Source organism: Pteropus vampyrus, unplaced genomic scaffold (assembly GCF_000151845.1).
Source record: "Pteropus vampyrus isolate Shadow unplaced genomic scaffold, Pvam_2.0 Scaffold200, whole genome shotgun sequence".
In the NCBI taxonomy this organism is placed as follows: Eukaryota; Metazoa; Chordata; class Mammalia; order Chiroptera; family Pteropodidae; genus Pteropus; species Pteropus vampyrus.
Window position 1 is genome coordinate 264,627 of NW_011888981.1, and position 17,451 is coordinate 282,077.

At 40.2% G+C, this 17,451-nt stretch overlaps 1 protein-coding gene across 2 annotated transcripts in view; it reads right to left on the reverse strand.

Annotated features, from left to right (window-relative positions):
• Nucleotides 1-17,451, reverse strand: part of VIT (vitrin) — a 94,172-nt gene that overhangs the window by 56,874 nt on the left and 19,847 nt on the right. For both annotated transcript variants that reach the window (XM_011372091.1, XM_023537795.1), the window contains exons 2-3: nt 14,435-14,504; nt 5,566-5,628 (exon numbers count right to left, since the gene is read on the reverse strand). In XM_011372091.1, coding sequence (XP_011370393.1) covers nt 5,566-5,628; nt 14,435-14,486 — 115 coding nt within the window. In that variant the 5' untranslated portion in view covers nt 14,487-14,504. The remainder of the gene's footprint in view (nt 1-5,565; nt 5,629-14,434; nt 14,505-17,451) is intronic.

Genomic DNA, 17,451 nt, shown 5'->3' on the forward strand with positions numbered 1-17,451 from the left:
AGTGATTATTGGGCAGTGTCACATACAATCAGCCAATGATGTAGCAAGCCAAATGAAACTGTATACTCTAGCTCTTATTTTGCCATTCATCATTTCAATGATCCCAGGCAAGCCACATTGCTTCTGGAAAATAAATTTCCTAATCAATTCGAAAAGGCCACTGTATGTACATTTGCCTCCTGGATGTTAATGAGGAAGAATTATTATGACATACAAGCACTTATGCATAAACAGTTTTGATATTAACTGATTTTGTTGGACTGTGATATTCAACTAGAGTAAAATCCTATTTTAAGAGAATTATGCAAAAAAGTTAGCTTAACAAAGCAAAAATGACCATTAAATAAAATTAGAAGATGAATGCTTCCTTCTCTTTGATCTCGATACCCAGTGATCAGATCACGTTAATCCTTCCTTTGTAGGGACTTTTCGCAGAGCATGCTATTCCATTTTTCTTAAGCAGTCTTTGATCACTTTCGATTCGACTAAAATAGAATCTTTGGTCAAAAATTATCAGTAGCTTTTTTGCTGCTTTCACGAAAAATTCCAAAATCCTTAAGGCTTTTCCAGAGTCCCCTCTATGGAACGTCTGGATTTGCCACTACTATCCCTCGTACTTTTCAAATAAATCTTATTTTGCAGACTTGGCTTGTATCATTTCTCATACCTAGAGTGCTTTTTCCTTATCTGATACTTTTTCGATGTTTCTGATACTTTTTCGATGTTTCATTTATATCTTCGCTCATCTACTAGAATATATACTCCATGAGGGTAGGGATTTTTGTCGGTTTGGTTTACGCGACAGAATGTCTGCTGAATGATTGAATGAGTGAAACCAATCCATTAGCAAGTCCTGTTAGTTTTATTTCCAAATCTGCTATTTCTCTCTACTTCCACCTTGGTCCATGTCACTGACATGTCTTGTCTGGACAGTTAACACGATAGCTTCCTATCTTGTCTTCTTCCTCTCACGTTGTACATTCTTTGTCCCAGCCCTTTCTACATTGAATAGCCAGTGTGATGCTTTAAAAAATGTAATCGTATTTCATGATTCTCCTGTTTAAAACCCCTCACTGGCTTTCAATTGCCCTTAGGATAATGTCCAAGCTCCTTAAGATGGTTTATAAGGCCCTAAGGATTTGCCCCCTAAACTCCTCTGTACTTAATCTCTTAACACTATTACTTGGATGAGGAAAAGATGACAGCCAGTAAAGGCCTGGAAGAAGGACCTTCCAAGCTGAAGGAAGAGCCAGGGCAAAAATCTCAGATGTGAGAATGAGGTTGGTGGTTTGAAGAACATGAAGGAGGCCAGTGTGCCTGAAGCACAGTAAGTGAGAGAGACGGGGAGAGATCTATGATAAGTTCTGGGAGGTAAGCAGGGGTCAAATCACATGGGCACTAGACAAATTAATAATTTACCAAGATATCGATAATTGTTTTTTACTAGAACTCTTCAGGACTATACAATATTCTTTTCAGAAGAAATTTCTTGAAGAGCCTGCCTGGGTTAGAGGCTGAGCTTTCAAAGGCAGTGCCTGGTGTGGTACCCCTTGGGGTGGAAACTTTAGGCATGGGGCTTCCCTACGTCTGCCGAGATCTCATCCTTTAGGAAACAATGGACTTGCCCGACATCCAGAGATAACACAGGCTTAGACACTGAGCAGTGCAGGGGACCTCCCTGAATGCTCTAGACCGCACAAGGCATCCAGGGAAGAAGGAAGTTCCTGTCATGGTGGAATTTGACTTTCTTAGTCCCTGGCAATTGGCAGTTTGCAGTCAGACTAGATTTGATTTAGAAAACAAGGTGATGTGATAAGTCAAGTGTGGCAGAGTAAAACTGTACTCAATACAACTGTGTAGGTGAAAGCAAAATATTAGCCAGTAATGAATAGTCATACATGAGTGGGAGGAGTAGAGCTGTAAGAATGCATTCCATTTATTTTCATCTTTGCTTTCCTCTTTGTAAAACCCCCATGCGGGGTTATTTTCAACATATGCTACCTTCCAGGACCAAAGGGCTCCCAGTGGAGATAAACAATGCCCATGAGGATCACTGGGGGCCATGAGCAGACCAAAGAAGTGGAAAGAGGGAAGAGACGATGACAAAGAAAAGAAATAAAAGAGAAGAGGAAGTAGGGAGGAGAGAAAGAGACAATGACCCAAAACAACAGTGATGCTCTGCGTAGACAGAATAGATGGCACTGGTATGGCACATGGTCTCAGGACAAGCCAAGGGAAGATACTCATCCCGGTTCTTCTTTTTCCCATTTTCCTTGCATCTCTTTTACTTTATTTCCTGCTTGGTTAGCCCTTGATCTTTCAACACCTTCATCTGCCCCGAGGCAATAGGGACTTCATTCCTTAGTTCTGGCTCACTTGGGAGGGAGTATTGGGAAATTGTCGGTGGTTGAATCTCACATGGGCCTGAGTTTCAGATCTGGCTCTGCCAACTTGTTGGCACCGTATCTTGGGCACGAGATCCTCAAGAGTCAAGAGCAGTGGCACATGTGTAGTAGGGGTCAATGAATCATCTGTTGACCAACACTCTCAAACTGCCTCCTCGTTATTTTACCCTCGCTTCTCTGAGTGGTGAGGACTTTTATTCTTGAACAAACACTGATGAATATTGAGGGCTGGTTAGAAGAGTGGTCAGAGGACACTGAATGTGGTGAGTTCACATTCCTATCTTCAAGCCGCTCTGATCTCGGTTCCCTCTCTAGTCCACCACTTCTCAAATTTTATTGGGCATCAGAATCACACAGAGATTCTATCTTCTACTTTACTGCATAAATCTGTTTGCAATACTTGGTAGACACTCTCATCCAAACCATTCATGCAGGTAAATCTGTAATGCTTACTCACTGATAAATTGTGTCTTCTTTCTTCTTTTTTCATATTTTGGTTTCAAAAGGTTTTTTTTTTTGTTGACGGGATTATTTTATTTCCCTAACACAACCCTATCCACTGTACATTTCTGTGAGAAACACTGTGCCAACCTAGGCTGATGCAATTAGATTACCTCCCGCAGGAATTTGAGATCAGATCTGAGAGACCTGATCTGGGCGGAACGGGGAGGATGGGGCAGCCATACAGAGAGAAACAGAGGCTGCTGTTCCTGCCTTGGGTTCTGCAAGCTACCCCATGTCCTGCCCAAATCTCCTTTCTTTGCTTAAGCAAATTGGCCTTGGATTTCTGCTAACTGCAACCAAACTTACCTGCACTGAGATATTCCCTGTTGCCTTCATGCTGAAGTCCAGATTCCTGGCCACAGTAACAAAGCTCTTCAGGATCCAGTGCCTATTTATCCCTCCATCTCAACTCAATACGTTCACTTCCTGCTTTATATTTCAGTCATATTTAGCTATTTTTAGCACTTCCTACTCTTTAAGACTTGGGCATGCTGTTTTTTCACTGCTTGTAACACTCCTTCCTCCTCATCTTTGCCTGGCAGGTCCCTATTTGGCCTTCGGATATCAGTATAGGTATGTTACTTCCTCCAGGAAGCCCTCACAGCTACACAGCTGCTTCTCCATATTCTCAGTGTACCTTAAGCTCCTGAGTCCTAGCACCAACATAAGACATCATAGTTGCCTGGCGACTTGTCTTTCTTCCTTCCTCGTTTTTGAGCTCTGTGAGGATATAGATTGAGTCTTCATTGCTGATGCAGCTGGGTGTCAAACACAGTACTTGGTACTTGGCTGGCACCTAATAAATGCTTGTCAGGTGAATAAATGATGTGCCTCCCTTGCCATTAGTCGCCTACCCCAGTGGCAGATTGACAGTGTTGAGTAGAAAAAATGAAAACGACTTTGGCCTCAAGCTATAGACTATAATTTGGAAATACTCCTGAGGTAAAGAATCTGATATTGCCATGGTTTGGGAATATCCTATTACTTTCATTGTCTCTTTCCCCCTCTTATTTAATGATTGTGCCAGAGTTTCTAATTAGAGGAAAGGCCTTATGCGCTTATGAATTCAAATGTGCTGTATCACTAGGGAGATTTTAAGAATAAGGTTAGAATTTAGCATATCAGAAATTCAATCTATTTGAGATCTCTCAAAGAGGTTTGCTCTTGGGTCATTTAGCACAGACTTTCATAGTCACTGAAAACTGTTGTCATGGTAATCATGGAGCCTTTCATGGTTTCTGTATATGAGTTAATGAAGATACTAGAAACAGCCCAAAGGAATTCACACTTGGGCTTGCATTTGTCTTCATATTAACCCAATCATTGTTTTGAACACACATCTGTCCCTGGGCCGATTTTCTTGGCTCTTGGTCTTGACAGGAATAAATAAATAGCTGATTCCTTTTTAGTATTTCAAGCTGGAAGGCTGTGGATGGCTGCCCTTTTGGTCTCATTTCAATGGAAATCTCACATGGCGGGTTTAAAGGAGCAAAAGAAAAAGAGAATGCTGTGTGAAGCAAATCTCTTTATCTCACATTGTTCATTTTGCTGATTTCAAGGCACCTAAATGTAATGCCTATGAAGAAGTTTCCGTTGTGGAGAGCACAGAACACTGACTATATCTGAAGACTTTCTTTTACGGTCCTTTCTAAACATACCATAACTCTAGCTTCCATCAAGTCTACAAATTTAGATCCAGATACCTCAATGTTCTCACAACATTTGAGTATGAGATTTCCCATCTATGTCCTGTCCTGCTAGTTACTTCCCAATATCTATTCTCCCTTCTTTTCTAGTAATAGAACCCCGTGCTTTTAGCTAGGCTTGCGGATGCTTGAAATCAAGATATTTCCTATCCTCCCTTAATGATGGTCAATGGTAGAAGAGGTATATTTGACTTTCTGGACTTTAAAGAGAATGGGTGTATGCCCTTCATCCCTTCCCAGTGATTGAAATGTGAACATGAGGTATGGAGCTGAGGCAGCCATTTTAGACAAAGAGTTGGGACCACATTGAGAAAAGTGGAAGGACAAGACAGAGGAGTCTGGGTCCTAGAGGACTGTGAAGCTTTTATAAAAGCCCAGACTATGCTTACAGGAGAGAGAGAGAAACTTCTGTCTTATTTAAGCAACTGTTATTTTGTGTTTTCTGTTATCTAATCTTAACTGATATAACACCCCAAAATGAAATTTATTTTTCCTTGTTTCCACTGATTGGGCATGACACCTCATGAGCTTTCCTGTGAGATTTACCTTCTGATTCCAGGGCATACTGGAAGGTGGACCTTTGTATTAGACGGACTTAATTTTCTGGTATGGGGAATTGAGACATCCTTTCAATGGCAGTAAAATCTCTATTCCAGATTAGCCGTAGAGACATAGTGTTGCCTCATCTTTGTATGCGTATTTCTAATTTTTCTAGTGTAGTGAAACCATATATCTTTCACCCTAAAATCAGGACTCCTATCTCAAATGCTTTTTGGAGTGAGATAGGTGATAAATAAGAATCACTACTAATTAGTCTGAGTGTAAAGTAATTGATATAAGAAAAAGGACAAAACCAAAAACAACCTTCCAAATTATCAAAAACAAGTTTAACAACCCACCACATGGGAGACATAAGCCATGTATCAGTGAGGAATTTTAATTTTACTTACTGAATTTAGGCCTTTTAATCTTTGTCATTTCTTTATTTGAATGTATTCCAGTCACCAGCAAAACTACAGAAGAAGATACACAAACAAGAAAAGCCTAATTAATATTATTTCACTAAACACTTTCTCTGACCATTGTATTTGCCTCAATCACACATTAGAGTATTCTCTTTGGTGAAACTAATTTCCCCATATATTAAGATTAGGAAATAAGATGTATCGTCTGTATATTTAGCCTCTCTTGAAAGGGTCTTTCAGAAATACCTTTTGGATAACTGTCCTTTGTTTTGCTGTCTTTAAATTTCCACACACCAATCCTACTACCTCCATTTTCCAAAGGAGGGAATGTGATTAGCTTGGTCCCAGGAATGAATGACAGAGACAGGATGAGCACCCAGACCCTTCTGTGTTCTTTCCCCTGTGCCACACTGAGTTTCCACGTGGCCAGAGAACTGCATGTGCGTCTGTGTGCGTGTGCGTGCACGTGCGACAGAGGGAGGGCTGCATGGAGGGGATGTGTAAAAAGCCCCAGAGGAGGGCCGTCTGGGAGAAGGAGACGAGGAGCACAGGGACTGCGAGGTAGAGGGAGACTGGTCATCAGGTCTGTGGTGTGACCTGCATGCCCTGGTGGCCCAGCTAGCAGCACCTGATTATGCGTCCCACAGAGGTCAACTGCAGATAGCTGAGCTTCCTTCTCAGAAACAGGAGCAGAACCTCAAGCAGCATTTGGAAACTGCTCTCCTTCAGGAAGCGTGACTATAGGGGAAGAAGGGGGCCCTCTTTATCCTTTTTAATTTTAAAGTCGCGTTACCCGTTTGGGCCTTGTGTTTTTAAAAAATAACATTCACTGATTTTATTACCGAAACAATACACATTCTTTGTAGTAAAAATATAAAAAAACACAAAAAGAAGGATAAAATATATGGATGAACACAAAACTATTTTTAGTCTTTTTTCTATGTATAAATTTATTCATATGGGTACTTTCAAACAAACATTCAATCATGCTCATACTGTTTACAATGCTTTATAACTTATTTCTACTTATTTCTGCAAACTTATTTTGTCATTAAATGTTACTCTCACAATAATTTTAATTGCCTGCAAAGCATTGTACTATATGCATGTATTGTATAATTTAGTCAATCTCCAATTTAACGTAAACAGATCCATCTTCGCACTGATCCATTATCATTTCCTTAAAATAAATCTCCAAATAGGTTTTCTTGTCTGAAAGCTATGCCCACTTAAAATTTTGATATATATTCTGAAAATTTCTAATAGCAATTTTTTTCATTAGCAATGTCTGAAAAACCTCACTTCTCTGTACCTATACTAATTCTACCAGTAGACAGAAAAGCAATGTGGTTTGTTGTTGTTGTTGTTGTTCTGTTTTGTTTTGTTTTCAAAAGGCTAGTCAATTCTCTATTTGTCTTCTTTACTCTCCGGGCATTCTTCCACCTTACCCACCAGAAGCTGGTACTGCTTTAACTCACTCCACTTCAGCCATTTTTCTGAGAAACCCACTTTCTGGATGGAGTTGGGTCTGGAGGTGAACATGAGGCAACAGAATAATCAAAATAGGTATTTTACTTCCTAGTTTGTGTGCGTGCGTGTGTGTGTGTGTGTGTGTGTGTGTGTGTGTGTTAACAGAACACAGATGCTCGATTTAGGCAGGAATCAACTTAGGAATTCTCGAATTGGAAACTTTCTTTAAAATAAAATTTGGCAGTGTCACCAGTGTTTGTTTGTTATGAAAACTTTGTATCTTCTGGTTTTCTAGCTAATTTGTGCCAATGGTGCAGCTACTGAATTATCCCCAATTTTGACTACTGGCATTAGCGGAGACCTTGGACAGTTGACATACCATGTCCTGTATTAACAGAAACATGAAAGAGAACTGAGTGAAAACCAAAAGTCTAGCCAAGCAGAATGAAGGTGGACATTTTTTAGGTGTTATTTACTTCTGGGGTTTGGGTGGGTGTGAGTGTCCTGGAGGTCTAATTTTTATAAGAGTCTCTGTGTCATTTAATTCTGTGCCCAGACCATATTTTCATTTTATACACAAAAACAAACACCTAGAATCCTAGAATATTTTTAAAAACAAGTACTAAATATATAGAAAAAAATTATGCGAGTTAAGTAGACGGTATAAGTGAAATAGTAATAAGTTTGGGTATCCATTTTTGTGGAAAACCAAATCCTGTCCTGGACCTGTGTGTCTGTGGCAAGTGGTTTATAAGTCTCAGTATCATTAGGACCATAAATATTTCAGTAAGACCACCCCATCACTCACATTTGCTCACTCAAGACCCTCTGGCTGAAAACCATAGCTGGATTCACTTTTACAGCAGTGGTTAATAAAGTCATTATTTTCAATGGTACACAGGGGCCCTCCCCTCAGCTCAGATGCTTGTTAATTAAAGTTTCGCAGAGATCACTCCTCAAGGGACTGGTCAGTAAGGCTGCAATGCGCTTGTGCCCTGGAGCAAGTCGTCATTGCTAGACTTTCAAGACCTCTCTTGCTACCTTAGAAATGGTGAATTGCATTTGAACTTGGGTGAGAGAAAATTCAGTCTTGTGTGTGCCTTTCCTTAGAAAGCCAGTCAGAGCACTGAGATGGCTGATGCTCGCTTCAAAGTACAAAGTGAAACATAGGTGTGAAAGCCATTCGCTTCTTTAGGAGTAGCTAGTTATCTGGCTCCCAAGGCCATTCATGTCTAGAAGCCTTGAGGAAATTATATCTAGACACCAAAGTTCCAAGGCAATCATGATTTACCAGCTATGCTGCAGTACTTCTCAATTGTTAAGGATTTAGTGTTCCAGTTTTGAATAACATGAAGAGTTTTCACCTTTTACTAGTAGTGCTTGAAATTTCAAAACATTGAAATTACTTTTTCCAATAAAAAACTTTCACCACTTCTCTCTCTCTTCCTCTCTAGTGTGGTCATCAGTACAGTGAAGAGACCTGAGGTGTAATTGTTTTCCAATTCAATTTAAATAAATAATCACTCAGGTAATTTATAGATGGAGAACATATAAATAAATTAGCTTGAAACAATGTTCAGTTTCATTAATGATAAAAAATGTAAGCTAAGGCAAAATAGCTAGATGTTTTCCTATATCATATTAGTAAATATTGAATACAAGACTAGACTTAATCCTGACACAGCTTTGGGGTCAGGGCGCTCCAGTCACTTTATAGAGTCTAAGCAGATAGAGTCATTCTGGAAAACTTTGGGAATGTATTTCAATGACCTTAAAAAATTTATATTTTTTGTCTTAGAATGGATACCCCTAGGAATATGTCCCAAGTTATAATCAGAGATGTAGACTAGATTTATGTAAAAAATGTTCATTACAGCATTATTTCTAATGGAAATCTGGAAATCATAAAATATTGGAAATGTTCCAAAAGTAGGGGAATCCTAAGCATTTATTACAAATGATATGTAGAAGGATATTTGATGAAATGAGATATGCTCAGCTCTAATCCTAAGAATGATTCTGACAAAGTTATATGTAGAGAGAAATTACTGGAACGAATATACCAAATATTAATAATCCAATGATTGTGGGCAGAATAATTATAATATTTTATATATGTCTATTTTTCTCACTTAAAAATATATTTCTCATATATATTCTATACTTTATATAGAATGTTTCTTTAACAATTAGAAAAAGTCAACATAATTGTTGTTTAATTTGGTCATGTTGAAATCATATATACCTACAATAACGAAGAGTGCTTTCTAAAATCATTGGTATGGTTAATATGAACTTGTGTTCCAGTTTTCCTGTCAGTAATGAGTTATAATCAAACCATTTACTTTCAAGAAAAGATTTGAAGTGCCAAAACTTCTAATCAATGATCAAATCAGTGAGTACTTACTGAATACTTATTATGTGTCTCTGGAACCTTTCTAGAATTGCCTCATTCTAGCCCATAAATTTCTTGTTAGATCCTTTTAGAGCCCCTCAAGATACTAACTCCGGTGGTGTTGACAAGGATTCTCTCCTCGACCAAACTTTAGTCGGGTTCCTCTAAGCCCTCTTCTCAACTAGTCTTTGCCCTTGGGCTTCAGTGTCCATCCTTGTTGGACCTGCATTGCCCAGTTTCAGCAAGAATCCTGTTTAGAGCGTATCCTGTGCCCTTGATGTCTGATCACTCTGGTCTGCCTTTAGCAAGGATGCTGTTAAGTTGCTTCACCAAGAATCCCCCTACCCTTGATGTCTCCTCTTAGTAATTTCCATCCACTGATCCCTGTGACCTCCTCCTTGGCTATAAATCCCCACTTTCCTTGTTGTATTTGGAACCAAGCCCAGTTCTGTACTGAGGTCTCTTTTCCCTAATTGCAAGAGTTTATGATTAAAATCTGTTTTTACTACTTTAACCACTGTCCAACTCTGATTTTCTTTAACAGAGTCCACAATGCCTTCTTGAAAACATTTATAAAGCAGATCATTTGAAAGCAGTTTAAATTTCCCCCATGCTTTAATTTGGTTTTACATACTCAATGAAATGTCTAACATCAAATAAATCTGAGCTTCATAGCAAAGACAGGACAACATTGTCTATAATCACATAAATTATAAAAAAATTATGCTTCAAATTGTACAATCTTAAAGCTGGTTGGAGTGTTGGAAGTCATCCCTTTATTTTATAAAAAAGAAACCAAGGTCAAGGTTTACACTTGGCTAAAGCTACAGTTCTTTGGGGACAGAAGTTAGACGTAGAATGCAAGTTTGCTGGCCATAGCCTTTGCCTCATCATTCCACTTGCTCCCCATGAGTGCAGTCATTGATTAGACGTGGTGCTCCAATGATAGTGGGCAGCATAAAACTCTGCTCTGTCATAAATTTAAATATATCTGAGCAACCATGCTAGATCTGATATATATTAATTAAACAATTAATTGACATTAGCTAAGAGAGCTTTTGGGGCATCACTGGATAGCTATGTGATGTTGTGATTTATAATAAATATATATATTTTCATCTTCTGGCTGCAGTTCTGGCCATAATTCTGGCTTGCAGCTTCTGAAACCCTTGAAATTTCCTGAGTGATAAGACTATTGGGAGAATCTTTTCTTATATTTGTGTGTGTGTGTGTGTGTGTGTGTGTGTGTGTGTGTGTGTGTGTTTTGTCTTCAGTTCCTGAAATCATTTCAGAGCCATAAAAGTGAAACGGGTATCGAGTAATTGGTAACGAGCCCCTTTCAACCACATCTAAATTTATGTTAATGAGATGACTTCTGAGAATCCCCTAAAGATGAAAGAGCTGGTTGCCAGGGGAACCAACCATGAATTGAGAGTTGGAATGTTCATTCTCATCCCTTGATTTCCCAAGAGGGAAGTGGGGCTGGAGGTTGAATCAATCACCAATGGCCAATGAATTAATCAATCATGCCTACGTAATGAAGCCTCCATAAAAAAAAAAAAAAAAAAAATGATAGGGTTTGGAGAACTTCCAGGTTAGGGAACCAGGATGATTCTGTGCCACTGGGCTAGCCCTAAACTCCAGGAGAACAGCCCTTTTGTTTAGAACCTTGTTCTATGTATCTCTTCATCTGGCTGTTGATTTGTCTCCTTTAATATTCTTTATAATATATCAGTTATCTAGTGAGTAAACAGGTTTCCTGATTTTTGTGAGCCACTCTAGCAAATTAATTGAACCCAACAAGAGGAACATGAGAACCTCTGATTTATGCCAGTCAGTCAGAAGCACAGGTAACATCTTGGACTTATGGATGGCATCTGACTATGAGGACTGAGCCCTTAACCTAGAATCTGATTTTACTTTCAGGTAGATAGTGTCAGGACTGAGTTGAAGTTTAGGACACTGAGCTGGTGTTGGAGGAATTGCTTATAGGAGGAAAAACCTACACACTGGAATTGGGTGTTATGTAGTGGCTTGATATGATTTCAAATTCACGTGTTTGTAACTTAAGTTGTTTTAATCCATGTGTTTATGGCAAATACACACACACAAAAAACTGATTGTTTTTAGAAGTTGTTTTAATATAAGAATGAAGTAAATTGTGTTAGGATGTCACCATCTCATTCCTTGTCATCGACAAGCAGTCAACAGCCCAGCTGCTGATAGGCTCCTAGAGGATTATTGATAAGAACACGTGGAGAAGCAACTATGGTAAGGAGACATTTAAACTACAAATACTGAGAGTTTGTGAGGACTATCCCAGAGTTTTCAGTTTGGTGAAACACTTTGCTGACCTAAACAGCTGTTTGAAGACCCTTGGGGCATTAGCTCCTGAGTTGGAGAGGTACTCTTCCACAGTCAGTGGCAAAAGTCACTCAGTGGCCCTGCGGAGATCATCCTGCCTGCCAACACCAGCACCGTCATTTCCTAGAGACATGCCCCAGCAACAAGTGACTTTTGTTTTTGCACTGGCAGCTGTAAGTCTGCTGGCGGTCAGCTAAGCCATCTCTCCTTAGTGCCTACTCATATAAGAAAGTACAGCTCATCTAAATTTGGGCTTTATTACTTTCATCTCTCCTTGCCTGGAACAATAATGTAATTAATCTATCATTACTTTGGAGTGTTATTTCTTTATTGGCTTATTAAGAGACATTATTTTCTATGCTATTGGCTTATGAAGTTTGCACAATGAACCTATGTTAAATAAATTGCTGGAAAAGGCAAACTCAGTCTCTAATCATAATTTGCTGCCCCAAACATAACAGTTGTAGAATTGAACTCTATTACCTTAAAAATCGAGCATCCCTCAGGAGAATAATTTATTTAGCAGCATTTCTTGAGTGCCTATGAAATATGCTGAGCACTGGAAATGCAACAATGAGCAAGACACAGCTTTTTAGGGGGAGCCAGACTAATGGTGAGGCGAACGCCATGCAGCCACTATGGGATTCAATACAGGCCCCTGAGGAAGCACATAGGAAGATGGCCTAATCAAATGGGGGGAAGAGGGAAATTTCCTGAGGACCAGTAGGTTTGTGGGGGTTTGGGAATGGGAGGAAAAGCATTTCCGGAAAGGGAACAGCATGGTCAAAGGCTTGGAGGTGATAAATGATATGACCCTCAGGGGAATGTGAAGGTTAGTACTTCCCAGGTCCCTAGAAGTCAGGGTGGGCGCTAAGGTAGAAAGGAGAGCAGGAGAAGATAGTAAGGGCCATATCAGGAAGGGATGTGGTTCCATTATAAGGACAATGGGAAAACACTGAGGAGTTTAAATCAAAAGAGTGATGATCAGAAGTGGGCGTTAGGGAGGTTAATCAGGGTGCGGTAGAGAGTGAGTTAGAGGGGTACGGATTCGGGGAAAGAGGATATCATAGTACCGAGGAAGGGTGATGGGGAATGGCCCTGGGATGGAGACAAGCAGACAGATGAGAGAGATGCCAGGGAGGCAGACAAGTGAGGGCATCGAGAGGGGAATTTGTGATAGGAGTTTCCTTTCCCTACTTTGATTTCTTGCTTTCTGAATGAGCACCCCTGAGGGGAAAAGTGTTTTGCAGAAAGGCAGGCTGAGAGAGGGCAGACAAGAAAAGACCGTCAAGCCTCCCTTCTTGCTTCTGTAATGCTGGGGACTTGGCAGAGTGTGAAACAGCCTCAGGGTTGGTTTTGTTTGTTTTATAGTAGCTACATCCTTCCTCTTCCTAACCCCCATATCCTATCCTGTGTTAGGGCCTCTTTGCCTTCCCAGCTCTGTCGCTTCTTTCTCTTCCGGTCCCCAACTCTGCACATGTAGACTCCCTCTGCACAGATCCTGAACATTCTGACTATATTATGGGTTGAATTGTGCCCCGCTGATCCATATGTTGAAGGCCTAACCCCCAATACCTCAGAATGTGACTTTGCCCGGAAATGGGGTCATTGCAGATGTAATCAGTTAAGTTAGGACACAGTCATTGTGGAGTAGATTGGGCCCCTAATCCAGTATGACTGGTGTCATTATAAAAAGGAGGAATTTGGGCACACACACACTTGCACCCCACCCTACACACACACATACAAGCAGAAGCCATGTGAAGATGAAGGCAGAGATTGGGGTGATGTCAAAGACTGTCAACAAACACCAGAAGCTAGGACAGAGGACAGAGGCATGGAATAGATTTTACCCTCACAGCCCTCTGAGAAACATCAAACCTGCTGACACCTTGCTTTTGCACTTCTGGCCTGTAGAATTGTGAGAGAATGAAATTCTGTTGATCTTAGCCACCCAGTTTGTGGTATTTTATTCTGGTATCCCTAGCACAGTAGTATGGATTGTCTGTGAATCTTCCCTGGCAACAGTTTCACAAGGTCAGTGTCACTTGAGCTGACCAGGCCACAGCACAATGGGTCAAGATTAACATAAGATTTTCCCCAGGCTTAGTGCTAAACCCATCAGCACTTTTCCCTCTTCTGGTTGACCTGCTGCTTCTTGAAGGCAATTCTCTGGTGATAATGGATGAATTTAAATGATTTCATCTCTAAAGGTCTGAGTTGCCAATGGTCTAAGTAAGGCTATGATAATGATAAATTTTTTTGAGAGCTGAAGAAACAAGAAGACCCCCTAAATTCACAATCTGTAAATATGCTGTATCTGAAATATTTGTTAGTTGCTGAAGAATACACACATAGATGTGTGTGTGTAACTGTATGTAATATGTAATATATAGATACACATTGATGTAATGGATATACTTGCTGTATATAAAAATATATATACACATACATCCTGAATTTAATTTACACTTAGCATTCTCTCTTAAACGTCTCCAAAATGTTTATCATCAAAAGATACACTGTGCTGTTTATATGCGCTGTTTAAATCTTTTCTTGGCAGAATTCTTCAGACCTTAGGAGAATGTTAACAGTGTATCCAGATACACATATAAAAGTACTTACCAAGGAACATTTCAATAACAGATGCCTTCATAGTGAGGACAACGATCCCCATAAATATCAAAATGGCACCCTAGAGAGGAAGAAACAATAACATCATCATATTTCAGCCAAGAGTTCTGAATTGGATGCTCTGAGTGTGGGGCGGTGCTGCTTCATGTTGCATTGCCCTCTGGGGTCTTAGGATTTAAGCTGGGACTTCCTGTACTAGCTCATAAAGGTGGCAGTGGCCAGCATACTGACGCCCAGAGAGTGTATTCTCAGTTACAAAACCCATTCTAGCCACCAGCCTCCTGTTCTTCAAAGATTTTGTCTTTACTCAGGACTAAAGAGGAAATAACTTGATAATTTCGAGAAAATGTTCAACCAGTCTTCGAATTAGGACACAAGCCATACTTATGGTATTGAGAGAACGTTTTAAGATTACCAAAAAAAAATTCATTTATCATTAATTCAATAAATATTTATTAAACTCCTATTATAGGGCTAGGTATTAGGTAGGAGGTGATAAAAATGAAATTAAAAAACAGTTCTTGCTCTTAAAAGACATAATTTAATAGAAGTGGGAAAACATATGTGGACGCAAATTGCCGTTACATTAAAGAATGTACAGGCCCCCTAAAGAGTATAGGGGGAGCTTAGAGAGCAGAGATTCTCAAACTTCGCTGTATGTCAGTATCATCTGGGAGTTTTAAAAGACCTCAATGCCCAGAATCAGAATCTCTTGGGTGTGAGGTCTAGGCATTAAGCTTTTTAAAATCTCCCCAGTTTGAGAAACAGCAGAGCAAGGCTTCCAAAATCTTAATGTACATACAAATCACCTGAGGATCTTGTTAAAAATGCAGATTCAAATTCGGAAGGTCTGGGGTAGTGCCAGACATTCCCCAAGAGGCCAGGGAATTTTAGGGGAAGGAGAGATTGTCAGCCATGGAAATAAGAGAAAGTCTCATAGAGGCGGTAGCAATTGGGTCAATTTTGAAAGATGAACTGAATTAGAATATGCGGAAATGGGATGGAAATGGCCCAAGTGGGAGAATGGCATGGATAAGCCTGCCAAGACTTAGTCATACCACCATTAATGGAACATATGCTGTGACTATATTGTCTTGAATCCTCACAGTAAGCCAGAGTGGTGGATTTTACGATCCTCATTGAACAGATGAGAAAACTAAGGCTTAGGAAAGTGAAATGTCATACCTGTGATGAATAGGCAGTGAGTAGGATTAGAAAAGGTGAGAGTAGGTGGGAAGGATGTGTTCTGGTCTCAAGCAATAAGGTAAAACATTGTAGAGAAGTTAGACGTAAAGTCAGTTTGCTTTTTGTATGATCCTTATAAGCTAGCAATTCGAAACAACATCAATGATAAAGCACTCCTCCCCTCTGGGGCAGATGGCTTCCGTTACATCTCCTGCCCACAGTGCCACTGCTGTGTGACCTAAAGCTGGTATTCACAGCCCTACACTCTGCTGTGCTCAGCAACATGCTGGTAAACCAACTATGGGAGGCGGGAGGAAGCCCTAACTAGTAGTGTTTGTCAATTTTTGTGGTGTAAATCCTCCTCTCATGGCTGATTTTGAAGCCATCAAAGTGCAAGCTTGTATCCAGTATTTAGATACAGTGCTATGCAGCGTTTCTTAGCAACAACAACAACAAAACTATTAGATGATAGTAGAGGTATCAATAGAAGTACCTGATGCAATTAACTTAAATAAAACTGTTTAATCTATGGAAGATTTTATTACGAACAATTAAATTAGGCAGCTAGAGTAACCCCAAACAGAACTGATCACTTTGCTAATTTCCAGCAACAATTGCAATGTGTTAAATTTCCCAATTAAGGTAGTTGACCACAGGTTAAGTAATCAGCAAATAATGGTCTTTAGCCTCAAAATAGAAATAAAATACATATAATCTATTTGGCAATTTGACGCTTAAATTGCTGGGTCATATTTTGAGAATAGTGTGATAACGAGTACAATTTTTTTGTCTTTTACTAATTTGAGATGTTCAGAACAACTTACATTTTTTTAGTACTAAAAACTTAACTTTCCTATGGGATAAATGTAGTATGTCAAGCTGCCCTTCTGGCCCCATTTAACCAGCCCCACCAGTTGGCTGTTACCATTCAGCATTGCAGCTTTCACTTGAGAGTCATCCTTGACTTCCCTCTCTCTCATACCACACAGCTAATATCAGCCTAGCCTGTTGTCTCTGCGTTCTTAACGTATCCAGAATCTGACCATTTCTCATCATCTTTACCATTGCCGCCTAGTGCAGGCCACACCTACTCTCTCCTATATTGTTGCGATTAGCATCCTAACTAGGCTGTCTCTTTCTTCCCCTGCACTCTGCAGTCCAAATAGCAGCCAGCAGGATACTGTTCGAAGTAAATCATGGCATTCTTCTGGTCAAATTTCTACAGTGGTTCCCCGCTGTACTCAGAATGAAAGCCAAAGTCTTTAGTAGTGGCTCAAGACCCTGTGTCAGGGGTCACCAACCCCTGGGCTGCGGACCTGTACCAGTCCGTGGCCTTTTAGGAACCGGGCCACACAGCAGGAGGTGAGAGGTGGGCGAGTGAGCAAAGCTTCGGCTGTATTTGCAGCCGCTCCCCAGCGCTAGCATCACCACCTCAGCTGCACCTCAGATTATCAGGCATTAGATTCTCATAGGAGCTCCAGTCTTTGGTGACAAAAAGGTTGGGGACCACTGCCCTCCATGGATTGGCCACCACTGGCCCCTGTGATCTTATTTCCCACTATTCGTCCCCTCACTAAGCTCCAGGCACACTGGCCTCCTAGCTGTCTTTAGACCTTCTTACCTCAGGGTCTCTACACTTACTGTTTATATTCTCCCTAAGTGCCCTTCCCTCAGATAAAAACATGCTTTACTCCCTCGTTCTTCCAAGTCTTTGCTTGATGTGTCTTCTCTTAAGACTCCCTAATCGCCCAATTTAAAATTGTAATCCTTCTCCTACTCACCACCAAGTGGTACACCCTATCCTTTTCCTACTATTTTTTTTT